This window comes from Porites lutea, chromosome 11 (assembly GCF_958299795.1).
Source record: "Porites lutea chromosome 11, jaPorLute2.1, whole genome shotgun sequence".
NCBI lineage: Eukaryota > Metazoa > Cnidaria > Anthozoa > Scleractinia > Poritidae > Porites > Porites lutea.
Genome location: NC_133211.1, coordinates 169,675 through 195,073, shown reverse-complemented (window position 1 = coordinate 195,073; position 25,399 = coordinate 169,675). Strand labels below are relative to the sequence as shown.

Genomic DNA, 25,399 nt, shown 5'->3' with positions numbered 1-25,399 from the left:
TATGGTCCAGCAACTATTTGAGAGGCCCAAATAGTAGTGTCTGAAGTTCTTAGCCGACTACACTTTAACACAGCAGTATTTTGTGACTGGTACGAAGCGCGAGCAGCAGGCCGCCATCTTCAAAAGAGATGGAAGACCGATCTAGTAGCAAGAGGAGTTTAGGACGAGGAAAGTCTGAAGAAAGTTGCGGTATTTCAGTGGTCAAATAAGTTTTAGACTGTCCTTACGTTGTTCTTCCGTTTTATCGTCGAATGCTTTTCAAAACATCCACAAACACGTCATGATATTCTTAATGCAACAACCTTTCGTTTTGAGATTCGTTTTTCTAACAAATCACGTGATTTTGCGTACCTTTGTGATTTTGTTACCAATTCTGGTTACGCTGTAATGCAAGTCCTCCTTGCGTGATAAACATGAATATATTTTCTCATGTGTGGGATTTGGTAAAGTTCAGAACAGAAAAAAATATAATTGAGGTTCCTTGGCTTGTTTTGTTTTTGTATAGTAAAATGTCAATCAAGAACAGTTTTGTCCAGTGTCCTATTGTTTTTGTGTGTGACCTGTGATCTGACCTGTGGCCTGTGACCTGTAACCTGACCTGTAACCTGACGTGTGACCTGGCCTGTGACCTGTGACCTGCACTTTAGCCCCGCCGCTTTTTCAGACAGTCGATAAAAGAACTGGTTTAAAAATTTCTAACCAGTCTGAAAAATTTGAACTGGTTTAAAAAATTTAGAGTAAAGAAAAAATTTAAACCACAACATATATTATACACAATGCAACTACTATCAGCGTGCAAAGAAAGTACTGTCCGATAGCCCGGGGCTAGTGGATTTTGCTATCGGGCTAGTGTATTCTGTTTCTAACTTGCCCGACGGGCAAGTGATGTTTTATGAGGAATTTGAATAACAGAAGAACAAAAAAGTTTTTGGGGCTAGTTGAAATGACGACTGGGCTAGTAAATGCTAGCTTCAGCTTGCCCGAATGGCAAGCTGTAAAAATGATTTTCTTTGCACCCTGGACTATGCTGAAAAAAATAAACCAAATGAAGAAAATACTGCTCGATCCCTGACAGTGAATTTTAATGTAATAAATCAAATGTCAAGTAATTTCTATTTTTGCCTTGTGTTTTTTTTCAGGAGCTTTTATTGCTTTTTGTTGCATCTTTAGCTCTTTTAGCATCAAGTGGAGCTCAGATTACTGCTCCTTACTTTTTTGGAAAAGTTATCAAAGCTTCAATGGAAAAGGGCATGTGTAAGTACTGTTTTATTAATTAAAAAGAATATTTTGGGTATACACAGTGGGTACGGGTAGACCTTTTCTTCATTGTATGATGATTTAAAAAGATAATGATACAAATGTAACTTTACTTAACTTATCTCCTAAATTGTTTAAACAGCAACCCTCCAAGTTGCGACCATTTTAGTCGCCATGGCACCTAAAATTTTGGAACTGTTGACTTGATTTGGAGAATAGTCGCCAAGCTGGCGACCGTGAAGAATAGGTTCATGTTATGGCGTATAGAAACAGAAATGGTTATCACTTCTACTGAAATATGAAGAACATTTATTCTAGCTGATTTGAATTCCATTACTTTTTTACTTTTCCATTGAAAAACATGCCAAATTGAAAACTTAAAAAAGTCTCAGAGCTAAGCGTTTTGAAAATGAACATCAATGAAACTTGACTTGCATTCGTTCACCTAATCGCCTTCAGTCTGTTGCCTTGCACGTGACATTTTAACTTTTGACACGTGACAAATAGCACGCAATCAAAGTGCCTTGCTTGTCGACAGTGATGATTTCTTCGATATCTTAGGAATGCTTGTCTAGCCAAGTTCGGTGGATTTTTAACTGGACTACATATTATAAATATTTTTGAATCAATACTGAGACAATCTAATAACATGAAGGGGGAAAGCTAAATTAGTGCAAATTCAACACAGAACATTATGTGATAACAGTAACATGTGAACCGTGCTGCGAGTTGAATCGTGGTTTTGTAAACAAAAGCGATAATTGTAAGCGAAACTAAACATCGCAAAACTGACAGCTTATGGTTGTTGCAAAAATTTTTTTTTAAACACTTGTAGCGATGATAAAGGGAAAAGAAAATTTATTATTTCGTAAGCGGCATTTTTGTTTGGGTTCCTTTCAATTTATTGGGAAAAACATTTTTTCCCAGTACAACTCGTTGCGAAATTTTCATGTGGGCGATGTTAGCTCTATAAAGCAATGATTTGATTTAGAAAACTTGTTGATCTTCCTATACTCTCCTACCTTTGTCAGGCTTTTGCAATGTCTAGTGATATTAAAAATGACCTTTTAAATCTCCAAAAATATTTGTTAGTTGGGGAAAGAAGTTCATCATCAACAAAAGTCGCAAAAGAGATGCGAAACAAATATCATAAAAAAAAAAAAATAGGTCGCCTATCAACTTGTGACTGGGAAATTTTGAGCACATTAACAGAGGATGAGTTAAGTTCTGCTCTCATATACCAACTGGGGATTATACAGAAGGATTGAAGGCCCTAGAGACAACTGGAAATGGTAATTGTCTTTACAATTCCGTTTCAGTATTGATTCAAGGAGATGAATCCGCAAACCTTATTCTCAGACTATCAGTAACTAATGCCTTGCACAATAAACGAGTAATTTATAGACAGTGCTGCATTTTAAGTTAAACTTGCTAACTGCTTTTGTTAAGGACAATTTTGATATATTAATTTATTAATATAATTTGGCACCTAAAAATTTCCCCTGGCGACTAAACCCAAAGAGCTGATCGCCAAATGGCCACTGAACAAAAATTTTAACTTTGAGGGTTGAACAGTGAACAGTGGTAGGGAATTGAAGCAATAGTGCCTGGAAAAGTTGTTGTGGCTTTGGTACTGTAAAGTTCCCATAGTAGCGACAGGTAAGGACAAAATATGGGGTAGGCCATGGCTCACCCCATGGTGTAGGCCATGGTGTCCAGACGAGTTGTACTAGCTTGCCCCTCAGTTGTATTCTTTGACCTTTAAGAAAACTTAGTCTCGATACTTTTTGGGGACTCGCTATTTTCAGGTGCTTGCTAGTTTTGGGATTTATTAGAAGTCAGAAACTTTTGACGAACGTTACTTTTGGGGGGTCGCTACTATGGGAACTTTACGGAGGCAACAAACATTTTCTTGATGAATGTATGACCATAGATATTAATAAAGTTGCTCACTCAGAATGTTGCTACATGTATGTTTTCACAAGCAGCTCCTTTTAGTTTAAAAGCAATTGACCAACGATCATCCAAGTAAATAATCCAGTGTTAAAGAAAAACAAAGTGACGACCAAACTTTGGCAAATTCCCATTAACTGCTTTAACTTGCACATCAACATACATGTATTTTACCCAAGAATAAATAGTGAGCATTTTCAACAACATTAAAGGGGCAACAAACAGAAAGTACCCAGATCACACATTTGGTGAGCAGAGTTCCATGCAGGTGAAAAGAGAATACAGTCTTCTCTCTTTTATTTGCTTTACTGGCTCACACGTAACTTGCTTGACTGCATGACAATACTGAGGGACTGTTATTAATCTGATGAAAATAAGTAACTGTGCATTGTTAACTTGACAAGTAAAAAATATGCTCTAATGTGGTTCTTGGAAATTTATGATTAGTAGATGATGATAGTCATGCTAGCAATTACTTTTTTCCAGCACATCTGAATGACACTATTGTGATCCTGTCACTGGTTTATCTTGCTGGTGCATTAGCTGCATGTATGAGGGCATGGTTGTTTACACTTGCAGGGCAGCGTCTTGTGGCTCGCATCAGAAAACAGGTAAGTATGCCAACTATAATTATGTGATGATAACTTAAAGTTAACAAGTTGGTGCTTATTTGTTTGCACAAGAATGAAACTTATTAAGTAATGATCCTGGTAAGGTGGATAGCAATTTCTTTTGTTATGCGGTGACGGTGCTTTCCCCACATAGGAATGTTCTCATTTTTACACAGAGAATGCGTAAACCTACGTGAAGGCTGTTTACGCAATAAAATGCATTTACACTCCACTTTGAAAGGGTGTTTTTTTGTGTTAAAAGATTTTGACCAATCACAAGAGTTGAAAACAATAGCCAAGAAAAGTTTACAATTTTACATGTTCCCCACATAGGATTTCTTTGTTATTCAAACTGAGACCAGATTTTGTTATATGGAGGATGGTTGGAAAGTAAGGATGAATATATGTACTGCTTTATGAAGTTTTGTTAACTTTTGCTGTTTAAGCCAATCAGAAGTAAGTACAGACAATAGTAAAGTTAGCACCTTTTTTGCATTCCAACTTGTTTGTTGCGGTTCAGTGCTATCGTTCTTATCTGGTCCACTGATCAATTTCTTAATGCTCCAGCATAAAGAAGGAGGAGGAAAGAGGTGCTAAAACAAAACAAAAAAACAGGCAGAACGAGACATCTCTGTGTTGGCCTTTACTAATCAAAGTTCAAGGCTGTGCTCTAACGGCGCCCGGTCGCCTGAGGCGACTAACATTTAGCTTCGGGCGACTGAAAAAAAGTTCCCGGTCGCCCGGCCGGGCACTCTTGCTTCTGGTGGAGTGTTCAGTTAAGCGGGCAGAAAAATTTAACATAATAGCGTTGGCTTGTTGAGTCGGAGTTTACTAAACCCTACAGAAAATGTTTTACGAATGTTGTACGGAAGAAACGGGCGCGCGTCGATGTTCAAAGGTCGTTCTGCATGATTTCACATGTAACATAATCCATCACTTTGAACGTGACAAGCGGCACGATTTTCGATTTGTACCGCTTCTCAAAATAGTTTAAAATTTTTTGTTTGAGATAGAATGGTTCATTAGGTACAGTTTTGAGAGAAACTGTCAATACTTTTCTGACAGACGTAGAGCGCGGCTGGCGACGCGGAGTAATTTATTTTCGTGTAAAACGGAAGTTGCTGTATTGAGCAGTATGCAAATGTAATGTTTTACGGTTTTTGGCTGCTGTGTCTGCTTGGCTAAAACATAACGTATGATTGTTTTCTTCCCTTTACACAAGATAACGAAATATAAACAGAAAAGATATGATCGTTCTGATCGTTTTTATTGTTGTTTTAGAAACAGGGTAGTTTCACGTTGTCTTGGCATTTTACGTATCGAAAACTAAATTCGCATGGATGCATATACAACGGCCAAAAAAAAGTAATAAAAACACGGAAAGAAGAGCTGGTTTACGCTTCGACCGTATCCACGAAAAGCTCAATTATCCTAAAAGATTCACTGATAATATAGAAAAGAAAATTAAAGATGACTTATTTTTTATTAAACAATAGGTTAGGGCGCGGCGGTTTCACTGTTTCACGGAATTCTTCACGGAAACTTGGGTTTGATCTGTTGCGTATAAAACTCCGTCACATTATATTTCATGCCGCATTGATTCACCTTTTGAAAATTGATTTTCAGGTTTAGTATTGCTGGTAAAAAGCACAGTTTTCCTTGACCCAAAGATCTTAATGAAGTTTACGTAAACCTGCTGAAATTTTTCTACTTTTCCCTCTTTAAGACCTAAACAATTCGGCGGCATTGCTCACGTTTCTGGTTTTAAATCTGAATGGCACAAAAACTTTGATGGGTTTCATAAGACAACATGCGGGTTTTTGTCAAACCCAAAAGCTAAAATTGCCGACTTTGGTGATCAGCAGGCCAGTAAGATTCGTGTGCATAAAAAAAAGTTCCATCAGATGTACTCGGGCAACCAACTTGAGAGGCCTGGGCACCCGGGCTGGAACGCTTGGGAGCCCGAAGGGCTCCGAGAAATTTTTATTCGGGCGACCAACTTTGAGGTCTGGGCGCCTAAACTAAAATGCTTGGGAGCCCGAAGGGCTCCCTGAAATTTTCCTTAGAGCACAGCCTTGAAAGCTACATTTACTTTTACTACTGTAGGTTTGAAGTACAAAGTTCTGTTCTTTTCAGATGACTTTAATGTACTTGCTTTTGTCTTACTTAGCTGTTCAACTCTATTATACGTCAAGAAGTGGCATTTTTTGACAATAATCGGTAAGAACCAACCTTTCTTAGCAAAACTCAATCTGTGCATCTAGCATTTGATCAGTTATTACTCTTCAAAGGGTGAAGGGAAAAGATTGCTGCTCTTGATCTATCACATTGAGGCACCGCTAAAGCCTCTATTTTTTATTGATGTTGATGATTCTAAGTCACGTAATGTATCAGTCAGTATAATTAAAACAGGGACTGCAGACTGTGGACCATGGACTGCAGACTGGGTATAAAGCATGGACTAGGCATAAAATGAGGACTAGAAACTACAGACTGAGCATAAAACGTGGAATATGGACTGTATATATAAAAACAGCTTTGGAACGGTAAAACTGAGATAAACTGATAGTGGACTTGCATAAAGTGGTAGTCCTAGCTCCTTTCCTCACACACAAACATTCCTTTGGCTTGTCATGCAGTCTATTCTCCCCAACATCAGTGTCATGTGGAGAAGGAAAACATATTGCACGGGCAAGGAGGAGTTCTAAAGAAGAGAATTCAATTTATAGTTTTAAACCAATTGTAGAAGATTCGAAATTGAGAGGCACTGAATAAAAAAATAATATTGGTGTTAGTGAGAGTGAAATTCTTATAGATGCCACAATTCCAATCAAAGCCTTGGGGATATGAGAAAATGATGAACCCAGATAAGAAGGTTTGATGCAAAAAAGCTGTATTTAGAAGGAAAGGACTACTTACCTATACATGAATAATAACCCTAATAAATATACCATCCAACTTTATATTCTTTAATCAATGATGACATGATTTACACCTATGTAACAATATAAACATGAACATTGTGTTTGTGACCCCTGTCATGGATGTTAGAGACCAGGTATAAAAATGGGTGTAGAAAGTAGCATTTTGGTCAGACTCAGGATTTGGAGGGCTGCTGGGCGGCACAACTCTACCAAGAAAGTCTAGGAGTACATTTATAACTTAAATTCACATGTTTACATATCCTGACTAGTTCAATCAATAAAAATTGATATTGGAAAACTGTTTGATAAATCAATAACTATCGATAATTCAAATTTAAACGTTATCAATTTTATTGATCAAGAGAATAGAAATCGATACTCACAACCATCGTTGCTCTTTTAAGGTATTGATTTTATCGATTTCTAGATTTTATCATCGTCATTAAGGATCGTGTATAGTTGACAATTGTAACTGCAAAGTACTGGTTCTCCCGAGACAGCGTTTAAAAAGCAAGCTGTGTTTTTGCCAATGCGTTTAATACGGGGCTTACATCTGTTTTATCTGGACGTCTTAAGACCTTCTTGCTCGCTCATAGCCCAGAATTGTACGTCCACTGTACTACCCTTGTACAATGTTTCAACGGTGTTTAACTTGAATAGTTTCTAAGTAAAATGCAAGAAGAAGTTGTTACGTTTTGTTTCTCCGCTGAATCATGTTAAGTATAATACGGGTCATGTTATGTATTTGTTCAATATTTGATTTGTGAAATAAATCTTTAAACTTATCCTACACGAGTAATTTTTTGTTAGACTGGTTTTCGGGAAGTTCTGATGCTTCACTGCCCTTAAATACGTGGAAACTTATTACACCGATAAATTTGATAAGTTTGATAAAATCAATAACAATAATTTTAAAATCGATAATCATCGATTACTCGCAACGTATCCCTTTATCGATTTTTATTGATGTCTGATAATATTAACTAATTTTTATCGATTTTATCAATTGTTATCAATTATCAGTTTTATCGATTGAACTAGTCGGGTTACATATTTGAAGATCTTTTGATCTTACCTTTCCTTACCTAGAACCTATTAGCACAGTTTTTACCAAGGTAGTCCATAGTCCGCATTTTGTACCTAGTCTGTGTTTTATACCCACCCGCATTCCATGGTCTGCAGTCTGTGGTCAGTGTTTCCTGATACTGACTGCTCAATGTATGTAAATTTTCTGAAGCTGATTCATCAGGCTGAGACAACAAGGGAGTTACTTTCAATATTCCTCACCATGTTATGCAAAGTTTTTTGCATTTACAGAGAAAATTTGTTTCAGTGCACGTGTTTGTTTCAACTTGTCATGCTCGAGGTCTTTTGGGAAAGTAGAGTTTGAAAGCCTTTATCTTTCAAAGCAAGCAATTTAGCAATCTGAAAGAAACTTGGCCACAATCCCCCCCAAAAAAACAAGAAATGCAACATACATGTAATGTATAAACTGTAATTATAAATATTGTACGTTATTAATTTATTGGTTTCTTAACTCTTTTCTGACGAAGTCACTCAGCGTGGTACAAATATGTACCAGAGCCGTTCACCTGGTCAGCATTAAAATTGTGGGGAGCGGTTGTCTTACATGACGTACATTCTGAAAAGAACGTTTTCTGTGCATGAATTTGCTTTTTATTTCATGAAAAATGACAAAATATTGCCAGAAATATTGGTTTTTTTCTCATATTCCTTCGAACACACCCCAAACTTTGTAAAGGACTTGTATGGCAGAATTTCAAGGAAAATACGCCAGGAGGTGAGCCTTCGTTTAGTGCTCTCTCACTTGTGCTCTGTTGGAGCCATATTTTTACAGATTTTTAGCATCAACAACCTTTGTGGAAACAGAAATCTGTACTTTTTATTTAATTTGAGGGCTCATGTGGACAATTTTGTAGAAAACACTATTTCAAATGATTTATGTCGAATTTTGACCGTCAGAAAAGAGTTAAAACTGCCATAGTTGCTCCTAGTACAAGATCAGATTTGTAATTGGATGTAATATTTGTCCTGCTACTCTATCTTTTTCTAGTACTGGGGAGCTTATTAACAGACTGTCATCAGATACTCAAGTTATCCAGAATGCATTAACAGTAAGTGTTATGAATCATAGTAGAGGAGACTGGTTTTGAAAGACAGAAAATGTCAAAGATTAAAACTACGAAGCTGCAATTTATGTTAGGAATTTCTTAATGGTGTTGAATATTGTGATGGGATAAATGAGATTGATGCTTTTTTTTTGGTCAGTAAGATCAAAAAAGGGTAAGATTGCCCAGTGAATGTTGTGCACGGTGCATTAAGCCCAGAAAAACAGGCAGGTACAAAAGTCGGACCAGATCAACTCGGACTGCCAGTCCGGGTCGGATCAACTCGGATTGATACGGAGCAATTCCGATCTAATAAAAAAATAAAAATAAAATAAAATTGGACTCGGATCAACTCGGATCATAAAAAAAAAACAACAACAACAACTCGGATTATAAAAAGAAAAATAAAATCAGTCGGTATCACTTAACTTTCACCCTCCATTTTGTTTTTTTCTCACGAACTCATGGTTGCGTAAATTAATTTTATTTTTATTTTTATTAATTTTAATGATACACTAGTGAGCAGCACACATACACTTCCAGTGAACATTTTCAACTTGGAAGGAGGAGAAATCATGCTCGCCCGGGACAACAAAAACTTTCGTACCCCGGGCGAGAATTGAACTCACGACCCTCCGAATACTACATGTTTATCGGACGCTCCAACCACTGAACCGGAGCGTCGCGAGTTCGATTCTTGCCCGGGGTATGGAAATGTCCTTTGTCCCGGGCGAGCATGGTTTCTCCTCCTTCCAAGTTGAAAATGTTCACTGGAAATGTATGTGCGCTGCTCACTAGTGTATCATTAAAATGAAGTTTCAGAAGTCCTGCAGAAAAAACAAACAGGAACAAACAAACAAACAAACACTCTTCGGTAACTATCTAAATACGATTAACTGACCAGGCTTTTGATACTTTTCTCATAAATAATTCAGTACACTTATTAATCAAAAATTATGCGCATAACTTATGATCACGCTCACCTCAACTTCTTTGCTTTGTGACAAAAAGCTGCAATAAAATAAAAAGAGTAAGCAAATATATATTCTAGGCAACTGGAATTATCATTTTCTTGGAATGTGTAGTTCCAGAAAAAATATCCAGACCCCCACCACGGAGGGAATTTCACTTAGGACCCCCCACCTCCCTGGATTTTCCATTTTGGCAGGGAACTGATGACCCCCCCACCCCCTAGGAATTTCCACAAGTGTGACAAAGACCCCCCAACCCCTCTGGAAAAGTTCATTTTCACGAAGAAAGACTATTAAAGTAGAGGAATGAGGCCATTTATGGTTAGTACGCAACGGTTTCCATCGGAAGCTTGTATACTTCTGTTTCCATTTATTTGAGTGATCTCGCAACATTAAAACACACTACACCACCACAAAGTAACCTGATCCGCAATTTTTGCTCATCTCTTAGTTTAAATGAAACAGAGAAAGTTAATAAGTCCGTTATATTTGTGAATTTACCTTAATCAGGGCAAGCTTACGATTTGTTCTGAATGTTGATAGAATTAACACCATTTCGTACGGGAATGCAGAACAAGTCAAACTTACGACCACAAAATTAATGCAAAACAAAGAGAAGAATAAAAACTCTGAACTCTGAAATGATAACAATGAATACCCCCTGCATCTTGAACGGAAACCAAGTTCAATTTACTGTTTTTCGATCGACTGATGCGATATGATGCGGGATGGCCATATAAATGTTTGGTGAAATCGACAGCATTTCAGCGAGGATTCGATCATGAACATGCCACACCTTCAACTACAAAATTAAGGGAAAATGAAAAGGAGAATAAAAACTCTACATTTTAAAATGGTTACAATGTATAGCTTGTGCTTCGTGAGACAAAATTGCCACTCTTCTGATCGATCGACTGACGCAACGTGATGTGTTGCACACGTTGATGTTTTGAGGAAGACTGGTAATGAGTAATGGCGGTCGAATACGCGACCATGCGATAAAACAAGTTTTAGTCGGTCTAATTCCTTTGAAATTACATCCAAAATGCTTTTGGAAGAAGGGAAACCTGGTTAAGATCAAAAGGAACAATCTTAAGTGATATATTTCAAGTTATTTATGTCCTAAAAATGATCTACCAGGTCAGTAAGAAGCAATGTTCGAACTCAGGTCGAAAACGAAATGATATTGACCCCTTGGAAAGTGATTTTATGGTCGAACCCCCCTCCCTTCTGGAATGTCCTGGGCCTCTGACCCCCCCACCCCCCTGGAATTTCCAATTCCCTCCGTGGTGGGGTTCTGGATATTTTCTGGAACCACATAATGAAGCAAATTCATTGAGAAAGATGGGCGAGATTTTACCTTCCTCGAGGTCATCCATATCTGTGAAGCAGAGAGCATTGTGTAACGCAACCACAACCACGAGTTTATAACATGATCCGAGAGGAACTGGCACTGGTAAAACAAAATGGCGCCTGAAAGCCATAGAGAAAAAAGGATGATCTGGCCTTTTTTACCCTCCAAATGGGTTAAACTTTCAGTTTTGCTGATTTAATTTAATTTTTTTGATTGCTCCGAGTTGATCCGAGTCCAATTTTATTTTATTTTTATTTTTTTATTCGATCCGAGTTGGTCCGAGTCGATCCGAGTTGATCCGACCTGGACTGGCGGTCCGAGTTGATCCGGTCCAACTTTTGTACCTGCCTTAGAAAAACATGTACATAAACATAACAAAGGAGTCTGAAAGTCTTCATGACATTATTATTCATTTGTATTTAACTGTGGTGTTCCTTTTCTCTCGTAAAAAGGAATGAAATCATCGAGAAAGTTTGATATTCAGGTCTTGAACAACAGCACAAAATGAACCATGTGCCACTGCACATGTGCAAACCCTGCCCTAAAATATAAAAGGTCTGGAATCTAATATATTACAGAAAGTGAGGTTAACGGTTTTAAGCATGCACTAGGTTTCATCAGCATTCAACCATTGGCAAAGAGTAAATGGCTTATAATTAGACCAATCAATGCAAGCACTTAAATGTGTTATATGTTATAATGTGATTTCTTCATTTTTTACAGGTGAATATATCAATGTTGCTGCGTTACATCATTCAGATCATTGGTTCTCTTGTGTTTATGTTTACCCTCAGTCCCAAGTTAACAGGAGTTCTTATCTCTGTTGTACCAATTGTTGGAGTAGGAGCTCAGCAGTACGGTGTGTTTAATTGTCTGCTTGTATGAATGGTGTAGCAACAAAAAAATTAGCTCTTAGCACTAAATGAAAGTCCTACCAAAAGGTTTATGTTAAGAGATCCAAATTAAAGTGAGAGATGTCAAAGTCTCAGCATGCAAAATCTCACCAAGAAACCTCCTCCCTATACCGCAGAGAAAAATCTGTGAAGCCACTGACATTGTGAAAATGTTTGTTTTATTTTTATTTTATTAGCTTCGCCAAAAAAAACAAACAAACAAACAGAAAGAAAGAATGTTGGCAGGGACACAGCAACAGCTGTGGCCAATTACAGCGGGCCCGGATACTAATAAAAGAAATAAAAACAAGAAATATTAAAAAACGCGGCGATACAAGAAAAAGTACAGCTACGTACAACAAGTTATTGGACGAAACAAGGGACAAGCACAATTACATTTTAAACAGATAGACTTGAACAAACGTGGGTCTTTACAATCATAGGAAACAGCTAACGTGGACTTATAATAATGAAAAATAACCGATTTAAAGGAAGCTAAGGTCGATGGGCTCAAATCTAGTTCATCCTCTAAACAATTCCAAATTCTACTAGTTCTAATGCGAAAGGATTTCTGGGAAGCTCTTGAGATTTTTGGCAACCATATGTCAACGTCCTTAACCCATTCGCCCCTGAACCGCCTGTAACCGCCCATGTTGATCCGCATCTTTTCTACCCTTTGTGACATCATCAGTTTTAACAGTCAAGGACAACTTTGTCTGCTAACTTGTGCAGAGTGAAGAGATCTTTCAAACCATACCAGAATGAGCACAATTCAGTCAAGGACACCGGAGAAAGAAGCAGAAAACCATGTGACATTGACCTGAAAATCTCCATGAAAATCTTGTTCCATTGCTTACCTAGCTTTCCTTTCACCTAATCTTGAGAACTTCGCAAGCTGATATTTTGCATCTGGATCAGAAGGCCGCGAAGTGTACGACCTGTAAACCGGTTTTTGTTAATTTTTAGCTCTTTATAGCACGACAGTGACCAGAAAACCACTCGAGTAGCTTCAAAACGTGTTTTTCGGCAAAATCTCCAGGAGCGAATGGGTTAAGATTTTGCCTAAAATCTGGCTGCCTCTGAATGTATTTCTTTCGAGTAAAAAATCAATTTTGTTATGATAGCCCAGAAATCCCACTAGCTGCTATCATGCATTACAGTTAAATGAAGTGAATTCTGATTGTTACATTGTTTTGGGTAGGACGATTTGTTCAGGGATTACGAAAGAAATTTCAGGATGAGCTAGCAGCAGCATCAACAACAGCTGAGGAGTCAATCGGCAATATACGAACTGTACGGGCATTCTCTCAGGAACGTAAATCCATGAATAATTATGAAAAAGAGATTAATAAGAGCTACAAGGTCGGAGCAAAACTGGCTCTTGCATCAGGTATGTACTAAATATTAGCATTTTTACAGTTATTACATCTTTAAAGGATTTCTTGACAAAACGACCTGTAACTGTTTCAAGGTCAGTAGCTCATGTATGACCCCATGAAATGTCCTGAGAATGGGGTCATACATGAACTATTGACCTGTTTCAAGCATCCAAAGAAAAATTACGGTAAAAGCCCACATTTAAGAGCCTAGAATTTTCGAGGTCAGGGTGAACAGGTTCTTATATTATAGGGTAGATTTTCACAATTCAGTTTGATTAGGCTCTTATTTTTCAGAGGTTGTCGTAGTGTAACCATTAGCAGAAATATTGTAATGATTTCTAATACATGATGGTTTATGGAAAACAGATTTCTAGTAAATCAGTAAAAATCAAAAATCTTAACAAACAGAGGTGATTAATCAACCATCAAAATTGGAGTGATTTGTTTGTATAGGAACCTATTTTTCTTTTCTAGGCTGAACAGGTTCTTATATTTTTTAATATTTAAAATGCCAAGTTGCAGCCTGTTTGTAGGTTCTTAAATCACTAGCTTCTTATATGTGGGCTTTTACTGTATGGTATTGAAGACTGGTTAACTTCAAATTTAATGAGTTTTTCAAACATAAATAGCTAGGGTGATAACAGTCATTTTTCTTAAGTTTCCTTCACTTTTTGAGGGTTTTTGTAATTATTTTGTTTCTACACAGGGTTATTTCAAGGTGTTGTTGGCATTATAGGTCAGGTATGTAGCAATAGTATTTTATTTATTTACCAGCTTTTCTGGACACAGGCTGGCCCAGTGGGAATGTGCACGAGCGAGACTCAGGTCACATGCAAGGTGCCATCCCTACCCAATCCCACGTCCCGTAAAGGTTGGCCAGACCAGTGAAGTCTCGACCTCTACTCTTTTCGAATAGTGATGTGGGTTCTTTCACATCCCACAAGAACAAATCAGTGAAAGTGCTGTTAGACAGGACGTACAGTTTTTCGTCCTCATCCGAGAAGACTAGAAAGTCTAACCATTTTGCAGATGTCATTACAAAGGCAGCATTTTCTTCTCAGTTATTTCAAGACCCTGAGTGTGGGTCTGACCGGGGTTTGAACCCCTGACCTCCCACTCGGCAGAGTGACACTCTCCCAACTGAGCTAACCAGGTGGCGGTTTTTTATTACTGTTATCTAAGTCTATGTTTTATGCCTGTTTTTATTGTATCACTCTAGCTACAATTTTCATTTTACTTATTTCTTTGTGACTGGGAAGACTAGGCATCAAAAGCCATCTGGGCCGAGTTGTTCAGAGCTGGGTTAAGATAACCAGGGTTAGTGCAAGATTTGAATTCAGATTTGAAAGCTTTAAAAGCATTTCAGCTTCAATTCTTTTTGTCTACGAGTTGATGATTGGAAGCTCTAAAAACAACAGAGAAAATTATCCAAGAAAATGCTTTTGAACAAAAGTAAAAGAAACCTGGGTTAAACCCTAATCGGCCTTCAAACAACTGGGCCCTGGTTTTAAATTTAACCTGGGTTTATTTTTCTTGTGTTCAAAAGCATTTTCTCGGATAATTTTCTCTGTTATTTTCAGATCAGCTTGTAGACAAAAAGAATTAAAACTGCAATGCTTTGTAAGCTTTCAAATCTGAATTCAAATATCACACTAACCCTGGGTTATTTTAAGCCAGCGTTGAACAACTCAGCCCCGTAGCAGCTTTCACAAGCCAAATGTGATGGTGCTGTTTCATGAGGTGTGAGATCATGCGTTGGAGTGGTTTGAGCTTAAAACCTGAAATATTTACAAAGAAAAGCATTAGAGAAGCTGGTAATTGGTGAGAAAGTTTTTGTAATTCGACCAACTGCATCTTGATTATCAATTATTTCCTAGTCTTCACCAATGGTTGTTGACAGCTATTGTGAAAGAGATGACTGTCAAGTCCATTTTTGTTGTCAGTAGTTTCACATCTAACTTTGCTATTGCACAATCAATGGGCATTCCTTAAATCAGTAAGTTTTGCTGCCAAGTTTATTTGAAGAAAGTGATGAAGAGGCAAACACAACATGTGTTTGGTGTCTGATAACATTTTCTATTTTCGGCATTAGTAGTGAATGATGCATAAGTTAAATTTTGAATTTATGTCACAGACATGATTGGTTCTCATGGTGTCCATGCAGGACCGTACCCAATTAAGAGAGCAGTGGAAAGGGAGCCTATGATCAACTAAAATCCTATCAACCCTTTCTCTCCATCGGCTACTTCTTCTTCCCTTTCCATGTTCTTGTAGATTTTCCTCATTTGCCACACACAACGTGCTTGCAATCCTGACAGACGTCTAGCAGTCTATTGTCCCTCTGTTTACTGACACTTCACAAGTGGTCAGTTAAGTGATGTTGTATTATATAATCAATGGTTGATGTGGCTGGTTTGCTTCAGGGTGCTGTTGTGTTAGTACTGTGGTATGGAGGCAGTCTGGTAAATAAACAAGAGCTTGATGTTGGTATCCTCACAGGTAACTGTAGTTTTGAGATTATTCTTGTTATCAGCTCTGTAAAAATCACAGATGAATTTTAAAGTACTGATTTCATGTCAATTTAGGTAACTGTCTCATTTCTGTTGTCTTCTCTTTTTTTAGCTTTTATGTTGTACACACTTAATGTGGCCATGGCTTTTGCCTTCTTATCGTCTCTGTACGGTGACTTCATGCAGGTACAATAGAGCATTTCAAGACACAATTTATTCACCATTTTCACCCCTCCCATAATACATCCCCCCCCCCCCCAAAAAAAAAAATGCATAAGCCTTCTCTTTTATTTCTCTTGGGATGGCCATAATACCCAGGAAAAAATTAACAACGGTTATGCAAAGTTTTGGGGGGCAAATAAGATGTATTATGGGAGAAGTGCAAATGGTAAAGTATGACTGCAGAAATGATTTTCTTCTTTGCAATCATATCACGTTACTTTGCAAAATGCAGTAAAATTCAGTGAGCTTCATCGTTCTTTCACTTCACTTAACCCATTCACCCCTGAACCACCCGTAACTGTCCAGGCAGATCGATATCCCGTTTACTGCCATTGAAGTCATCATCGTTATGGTCATAGGCAACTTTGACATCTAACTTATGTAGGAGAAAGAGAATTTCAAACTATCCCCAAATGAGCACTATTCAGTTGAAAATGCTGGAGAAAAAATGCTAAATGAAAAACAACTGAAAAGTAACCTGAAAAGAGAGAAAGCAAAGGGTAAAAGTAAAGAGTTCAACATCACTTTTAAGTGCTCTTGAAACTTATAAAACAAAGTTTTTGCAGTTTTGGTTCTTTTTGGCTGAATATTGACCAGAAAATAGCTTGACTTGCTGCTAAAGGTGACAGCATTCCTAGTACTGATGGGCTAAATAATCAGTGAAAGGTTCCGGCAATTCTGCTTTTTTACAGAAAGATCAACTCTGCTACTTGAAAAGAGCAGAAAAATTAACTTTCTGCATTTATTTTTTATAGAACGACATGCAAAATTGTTACCTTTTTTGTTAATGCTAGTCGATCAGGTGAAAAGTTAAAAAAAGGTACCTTTTTAGAAAAAAAAGGGGGGTATTTTAATTTTAAGCTTTTGGGTGAAAATTTTTTAACGTCAATATTGTCCGCTTTTCATCCATTTCTCACTTTACCAAACAAAACTTTAAAGTGCGAAAAAGGTACCTTTTTTTCAGTTTGAAGCGATCTCTTTAAAAGTGCGAAAAAGGTACCTTTTTTGCGGTTTAGAAACGTTCCTATGAAAAGAGCAAAAAAGGTACCTTGCTTGCGGTTGGAAACGATGTTCTCATAAGTGCGAAAAAGGAACCTTAAAAATAAATGGCGTTTTCAAACTATATTTGAAAGCCGTTTCAAATCCTACTGATTGTCAGATGTCAACCGTTTGGTGCCATTTGTTTTGCTTGAATTGACTGACCCACTAGTCAAGAGACAAATATGGCGGAATATGTGGAAAGCAATGTTATTTTAATAAGGAATCTCATTGAAGACAATAAAATGTACAAACATGTCAGTGAAATTCTCAGACAAAACTTTCCAGAAGTAGCAAGAGGCTTTTCAGAGAGAAACGTGCAATTGTTTTGTGCTAAATATAGGATAAGACGACTGAACGAATACGAAGTGGATTCCATCATTCAGAAGTGAAAAAAGGTACCCACGAAACAAAACAGTTATTATGATAACCGGCTCAGTTCAGACCTAAAAGAAAAAAACACTTCTCTGCTGTTTGTCGTAGATCGACGTAGAATCTGATATATTTTTTTCGCAGATTAAAATGGTTCGACTTTTCATATAGGACTTTTTTTAAGTCTTCGCTCAACGCATAAAAATGGGCCGGCTTGCTTAGGTCCTCCACATGCATCTAGTTTGAAAGAACATCCATTTGGATGGTAGCCAGTATTCAGTATTCTTCAGTCTAGTTTCTCAATTTTGATCGGCTAAAAGGAGCCAGCTATTTTTTTTTAGTCCAATGATTCCCCATAGTAGACCCTCGTCCACGTTTGTAGCTCGGAAAATATGCCAATAATGTAGGACGGGATAATTATAATATTGCGCGTCCGAGCCATTTCTGTTAAATAGCCGGGGCCATTGAGGAATAGCCTCCCATACAGGTGTTTCTAGGGCAGTCTAGGATGGGTTTTGCTAGTTTTAATTAGATTCGGGACTGTGAAATTCGATTGTAGAAACAGGACATAGAATCCCCTAAAAACGTCTGTGTATCGTTCGTTAGGGGCGCCAACGGTTGCTTGACATCTGTCAATCAGTAGGATTTTAATTGAAACATCATTTATTTTTAAAGGTACCTTTTTCGCACTTTTGATGAGATTGCTTGTAACCGCAAAAAAGGTACCTTTTTCGCGCTTTTGAAGAGATCGTTTCAAACTGAAAAAAAGGTTCCCTTTCTCGCGCTTTAAAGTTTTGTTTGGTAAAGTGAGAAATGGATGAAAAGCGGACAATATTGACGTTAAAATATTTTCACCCAAAAGCTTAAAATGCCCGCCCTTTTTTTCTAAAAAGGTACCCTTTTTAACTTTTCACCTGATCGACTAGCATTAACAAAAAAGGTAACAATTTTGTATGTTGTTCTATGAATAATAAATGCAGAAAGTTAATTTTTCTGCTCTTTTCAAGTAGCAGAGGTGATCTTTCTGTAAAAAAGCAAAATTGCCAGAACCTTTCACTGATTCTAAATCAACAAAATGACCAAAAGATGGATACAGACACCATGTGATTGAAGCTTGTGACAACTTTTGACCTTGATAAGATGTATAAGCTAATGTATAAGAACCAGTTTTTGGCAAACACCTCACATTAAGCAGACCTAAATAATATTAAAAACTAGCTAATAAGCACAGCCTCTTAACTAGTAATAGTTGACACTACAGCTGCCCCCGTTCTTTATATTGTCGGTCAATAGTATTCTTGCTGGTTGTGTAGCTCTTTGAAATATACCGATTCATAATGAAGATTTTCACACATATTCCATACAATAGGTGAGATAAATACAGGAAACGCAAGGTTCCATGCACAGTTTCAGCTCGATTTACACAGCTTTGATCAAACATTCTCAGTTTCGAGAATAGTTTATTCTAAACCATAAGAAAAGATTTAATTAGAAGTTGAATTTTTCACTATTTCTCTTGCCCTTTTTACATTCAGGTCATTTCATTTGCCGGAAAGTAAGCCTTAGAAATTAAAAGGACGTTTGACCGATTCACGCTAGCGCATTCTAGTCTTATTTGAAACTTTAGAACGGAAGAACATCTGTGAGTAGGGAATAAGTTAGCACAGAATTTGATTGTCGGCGAATTTCTGTAAATGTCCATCAATCTGCTAGTGATAAGCTAGCCGTTGTTTACTCGTCTTGCTTGTTTGGGGCTGAGTCTTATTCCGGTCAAAGAGAGAGAAAGAGTGTCTGGCAAGGTTTCCAATATAAATCAAAGATTTGTGAACTCGTGTCTGGCAAACTCTCCAAGTGTTTATATATACACAGTTAAAGGCATCTTATAACCAGTCCCCTGTGCTTAACGAGTGTCTTTTGGTCCATAACTTTCAAAACAACTGCTCCACAGAATGTCACTGCGTCATGCAAAAGAGTATCGAAGTATGACTGCACAATAAATGTCACAAAATCTACCTGAGTGGTCCCTTCGGGATTTTCTGTCTTTACATCATCCTAACCATTTTGTACTTGCGGGCGCAAACAATAAAAACGTCATCATTACCTACCGATTCCTCGCAGCCCCAGTTCGAGCAAATCAAGATTTTTTCTAGTATACTGACTGTATATTTGAACTGTAAGTACTGTCCTTAATATACGCGCGAGTTACTAGGGTGCCTCCTCGGAATGTCGCCTCTGGGCGAAATCCCTGCGGGGGCAATTACACAAATCTTATTTCACGGAGCCATGTGCTTCATTATAATATCTTTTTTTAGGCAGTAGGTGCTTCAGTACGTATGTTTGAGCTGATGGATCGTTTACCAGCCATCAACATGGAAGGAGGACGAACATTGTCATCAATCAATGAGAGTAAGTGATCATGGATGATTGTATTATTCATAAAAAGTAGAAGCTGAACAACAGCAAGAGGTCATGACTGAACTCCACAGATCGACTGCAGAAGCTCAAAGTGTATTTTCTTGTGGAGAATCTTCTGAGTATAGTGGGTGCAGGTGTTCAAATGGACGGTGCCTTTTTGCTTTTCTGTCTACACTCTTTTCTGGCAGCAGACCCCAATATACCCTATTGCTCCTCTGAAGAGGGAAGAGATGCTCATTGTTAGCCCAGGGTGTTGTATTTTCCAAAAAGGGCTTGAAATCTGCTAACCAACTAACTAACTGTTTTCTGTACCTGGAAAAAGCCAACATTATTTTAGCTCAATAATTGTTTTGATTTCCAAATATGGAGCAGCAGTCAAATCTTGTGGCCAAAACATTCATTTGCAGCATGAGAAGTATCAGAACTCTCTTACTAGTCTGGTGCCTTCATTCATTAACCCATTCATCCCTGGAAATTTTGTGATAAATGCATTTTGAAGCTAGGCAAGGGGTTGTCTGGTCACTGTTGTGCTATAAAGAGCTACAACTTACTGTAAAGCCATTTACATGTCGTACACTTTGCGACCTTCTGATCCTGATGCAAATTATTAGCTTGCGAAGTTCGGCCATGCACAGAAAGCAAAAATTAGAAAATTCACCCACAGGTCCAGGGTGAATGGGTTAAGGTTTTAAACAATCACTTATTCTGTAACCTTGAGCCCAGAAAAATCCTTGAAATTTGCTTCCACAATTCTGTACAAGCTTTAATTAGATACTGAACAAATTAATTTTTTTTGCTCATAAATAATAAAATTAAGTATTCCTTTAATAAATTATAATAATTAGTTTTATCCTGATGCTAATTCTTAACTTTCGTAAACTTCTTACAGCTGTCCAATTTCAAGATGTGTGTTTTGCCTACCCATCTCGACCAGAAAATTTTGTGCTTAAGGTAAAATTTCTGTGAATGTTAGTTCAAATTGATAATTATCCCAGTCAGGTAAGGTTCTTGTAGCCTGATGTACAGTGTTACTTCTATGTTACAGGGATTGTCATTTGAGCTTATGCCTGGACAAACTGTTGCATTAGTTGGTCCCTCTGGAGGTGGCAAGTCTACAATCATCAGCTTACTGGAGAGATTCTATGATCCACAGTCAGGCTTCATCTGTTTAGGTAAGTCACAATATTAATATTCAACTACTTTGACTATTAGGTAAGCCCTGTTAGTAATAGAGAGAAGTGCTTATTGCCCCACCTGCAGTACCCAAACCTGTAATCTTAATGAATAAATTTTCATAGAAGACTTGTCTGCAATGGATTTGAGCACGCACAGTACAGCACAGTTAAAATCTTCCAGACTGTAAACCTGTTACCATGGAGTTGCACTAGCGACTGCACATGCAACCAACCAGTGCAGCAAAACCATTCCTATCTTTTGCATACCTCTTTACCTGCTCATTTAATTAGTGACATTTATCCAAGGGTCCAGTTTGTGTGGATGCCTAGACTTCGCAAACTACATCTTTTTTGTGAAAGGTTTGAACCCAGGAGTCGTTTCAAAAGTAGGTTGTGTTTGATCGTCCGGGTGAATGTAGTCCTGAATAGGACTGTTGTTGTTGACAGTGACTGACGTTTCGACAACCTGTGCGGTAGTCATCTTCAGAGCCAAAGTGAGTTGTATCACATCAGTTGATGGTATTATACTCTGGTTATTGATTTGATTGGCCAATTACGTTGTGATGTTATTGGTCGTCTGTCAGTTAAGCCGTGATGTTATTGGCTGTGAATACTCGTAATCAGTAATTGGTGCATTTCGATCCGTCTATTGTCACAGTTAAACAGTCGTCTATTGTTAGTCAAATTGTCATTCTCTCATAGTTATTTTTGTTTGATCTCGTCAATAAGTCGTTTGTACAGCGCTGGTAACTGTTGGCTACGATTCAGTGGCGTTTGTTCTAAGTTAGTAAACCAGCTTTCTAAAGTAAGACATTGATAGTAGTCTGTAGAATACGTTATACATGTCGCAGAGTCCCAGTCAATTTGATGTTTCGTCTTTAAATGGTGCTCAGCAATGTGATTGTTGACTTCACCATTCTTCGTAGCTCAGTTGTGTTCGGTCAGTCGCGTGCTTAGGTTTCTGCCGGTTTCACCAATGTAAGAAGCCTGGCAGTTGGAGGGTTTTTATTGCCAAGTATATGACCATTTTCTTACAAACGTAAGCCAAAAAATTGATCAAGTAAAAGAAACAGTTTTCTTGGGAGTAATCATGGATGAAAATTTAAATTGGAAATCTGAAATCTCACTTGTCGCCAATAAAGTTTCTAAATGTACAGGAATTATTCGTAAATCCAGTTTCTATTTATCTACGAAAACCTTACGAACACTGTATTTTTCTCTAGTCTATCCATACTTTTTTACTGCAACTTAGTTTGGGCCTCCACTTACAGAACTAACCTTATTCGTCTTGAGATTTTCCAGAAACAGGTGATCAGAACTATAGCTAAAACCACTTTTGATGCACATACTGATCCAATCTTTCAAAATCTTGGTATCTTAAAATTTCATGATATATACTTAATACAACTAGGCTTATTCATGTACTCTTATCAAAACTATACTCTACCTTTCAAATTTCATTGTAAATTTACTTTACAAAGTCAAATTCATTCGTATAATACAAGAAAGTCGTGTAAATTTCGTCTGCCGTTCTGTCCTACTCGAACCAAACAATTTTCCGTTTTTTATGAAGGACCTAAATTTTACAACACCTTAAACACCAACATCATCAACGCTTCCTCACCTTTTTCCTTTAAAAGAGCACTTAAGGCATTTATTTGTAATAATTATTAGTATACTCCAACAGAAATCTTGTCAAAAAGCCTTTTAATATTCAGCATTATTTGTAAACTTCCCTAATATTGATTAGTTTAATTTTCCACCTGATATTATTTTGTCACCGTAATTTTTATGCCATCTTCGAAAACTTGTAATTGGGGAGGCCTAATTAACATAAGCTCTATAGTTTTCTTTAGGCCTCCTCGCCATTTCTTCCTACATTTTGGCATTTCTTTGTAATTATTGTAATCAGGTGGCAAATAAATAAATACAAACGTGCATATATGCGCACAAAAAAAGCCCATATCTAAGCCTTACAAACAAACATGTGTATATGGGGTCATAGCAGGTCGGTCGTCGTAGAAGAGGCATCAAATCCACTTCATGTATGATGGAGGTGAAAAGTAACTTCAGTTTGAATCAAGCATGGTCGCAATGGCCGTATAAATTTCAAGTGAGGTTTGGTTCTTATTCATTGCCTTCGCAGTAGTGGTGGTTGTTGGTTCCCCAACAACGGATTTGTTGGAATCCATGGATTGTCTCTTGAGAGACTGTGAACATTACTTCCCAAATGCTGACCGAAACATGGCAGAAAACTTAATTGTACCACTCCAGGTTACGATCGATTCAGTTCCAGGATTGCTCCTTTCCCTGGATTGTGGTGAGGCAGGAAATACTGGGAGAATTTGGGTTCTTGAAAGCCTGGTATATTTACAGCTACGGACCTTATTAAGCAGGTGGGAGTTGCTAGCAATTGTAGCTGCATCATGCACGTCTATTTGCCCTATCCGAGGATTCCCAACAGTTTCTCCTAGAAGTCGAGGAGTCGGCCGTCCTTGGTATGAAATTTCTTTACCTCAGCTGGAGTTTCTCTGGAATACAATATGATTTTCCTGGTCTCAAATAATGGGAATGTTATTGGTTTCTAGAACCACTCTTTGGCGTAGAGTTCAGAATCTTGAGTCATTCTCTAACCTTTATGCCACCACCTCAGATGTGGAGTTAGATGAATTAATTAGAGAGATAAGGAGAGGCTTTCCAAATGCGGGAATCAGCATGATGCTGGGACACCTGCGCAGCAAATATGTTTTTATCCAACGTCAGCATGTTAGATCAAGTTTGGTTCAAATTGATCCTGTAGGTCGGTGTTTGAGATGGTTTAACACATTCGGAAGGCGTGTTTACAGTGTCAGGGGACCTAATTCTCTTTGGCACGTTGATGGACTACATTGCCTCATCCATTGGAGGTTCATGATACATGGAGGGGTTGACGGTTTTTCAAGGCTCATAGTTTATTTAAGTTGTTCAACAAACAATCTTGCTGCAACAATGCACGCACTTTCGTAGCAGCAGTACAAAGAAATGGTTGGCCTTCTAGGGTACGATCAAACAAAGGGGGTGAAAATGTAGATGTTGCAGCATCTATGCTGAGACACAGGGGGTTGAATAGGGGAAGTATAATAGCTGGGCTCTCTGTACACAATCAACGTATTGAGCGACTCTGGAGAGATGTCTTTGTTGGCGTTGGTCATTTTTTTATACTCTTTTCTATCACATATGGAACAAAATGGTATACTTGAGTCAACAAACATCATTGATCTGTTCTGTTTGCATTACATTTTTTGCCGAAGAATTAACCATCAATTGAGTCTCTTCATTGAAGCATGGAACCATCATCCTCTACGTGCAGGAGGAAATTGGACAACAAATATGGGTGAATGATATGATTTCACAAGATAATGCTGAAAATACTGCAGTTAGGGATATATTTGACGAAGACATGCAAGTTTCGGACTTATATGGAGAAGACCCACGAGGTCCTCCACCTAATAATTTGGAGTCAGTCTCTACCTAGATTTAATGTCGGGCTTACATTGTATATGTTTCACAATCAATAAAGCTACTGCTCGCGTCCGTTACTTCCTACGTTCTGGTACAACATAGCACGTTCTAAAATAACAACACCTAATATGCATACTATTAGCGTCACTAGGCGTGTTACGTATGCGGTCATGCCATTACACTAGAAACTCGCGAAATTATTCAGGCACTCATACAAGCACAGAACCATAACTAACGAGCTAAAGCTCAGTTGCATTTGACATGAAGGGATGTTAATGTTCATGTTACCAACAACAGGCATAAATACTTAGGTGGTAGTTGCATTACACTTAAACTTCTGATTATTTATGAACTGTCTCAGTCAGGGAAAAGAGTTTAACACAGCATTTCCATGCACCATGACATCATTATGAAGTGACAAAGATAAAACTAAAACCGATGTAATATACATGTATATGGTTAAAAGTGACAAAATAAGGAACAAAAGTAACATGTTTGCACGTGTAAATGAAGTTATGTTACTTATGTCATGGCGACATCAAAACGTCATGTTAAACTTTTTTTCACATATCTTTATTGTTAAGTGTTAACATTATGCATTTCTTGACCCTTGAGGTGATGTAATTCATGGCAGCTAAGTATCCAGCGTGTATTAACAAAGATGTCAGTCAAAGAACAGTGAATAGTAACTTTTA

The 25,399-nt window shown here is 37.7% G+C and overlaps 1 protein-coding gene across 2 annotated transcripts in view; it reads left to right on the top strand.

The window, feature by feature from the left end:
- Window positions 1–25,399, top strand: part of LOC140951778 (uncharacterized) — a 44,673-nt gene that overhangs the window by 6,412 nt on the left and 12,862 nt on the right. Inside the window, exons 3-15 of one of the 2 annotated variants that reach the window (XM_073401127.1) lie at window positions 1,140–1,254; window positions 3,697–3,821; window positions 5,992–6,041; window positions 8,820–8,880; window positions 11,923–12,058; window positions 13,294–13,482; window positions 14,178–14,212; window positions 15,895–15,970; window positions 16,094–16,167; window positions 19,926–20,019; window positions 20,918–20,979; window positions 21,074–21,200; window positions 23,350–23,896. In XM_073401127.1, coding sequence (XP_073257228.1) covers window positions 1,140–1,254; window positions 3,697–3,821; window positions 5,992–6,041; window positions 8,820–8,880; window positions 11,923–12,058; window positions 13,294–13,482; window positions 14,178–14,212; window positions 15,895–15,970; window positions 16,094–16,167; window positions 19,926–20,019; window positions 20,918–20,979; window positions 21,074–21,200; window positions 23,350–23,750 — 1,545 coding nt within the window. In that variant the 3' untranslated portion in view covers window positions 23,751–23,896. Of the gene's footprint in view, window positions 1–1,139; window positions 1,255–3,696; window positions 3,822–5,991; window positions 6,042–8,819; window positions 8,881–11,922; window positions 12,059–13,293; window positions 13,483–14,177; window positions 14,213–15,894; window positions 15,971–16,093; window positions 16,168–19,925; window positions 20,020–20,917; window positions 20,980–21,073; window positions 21,201–23,349; window positions 23,897–25,399 lie in introns of those variants that run through there. The other variant, XM_073401126.1, reaches the window with a different exon arrangement.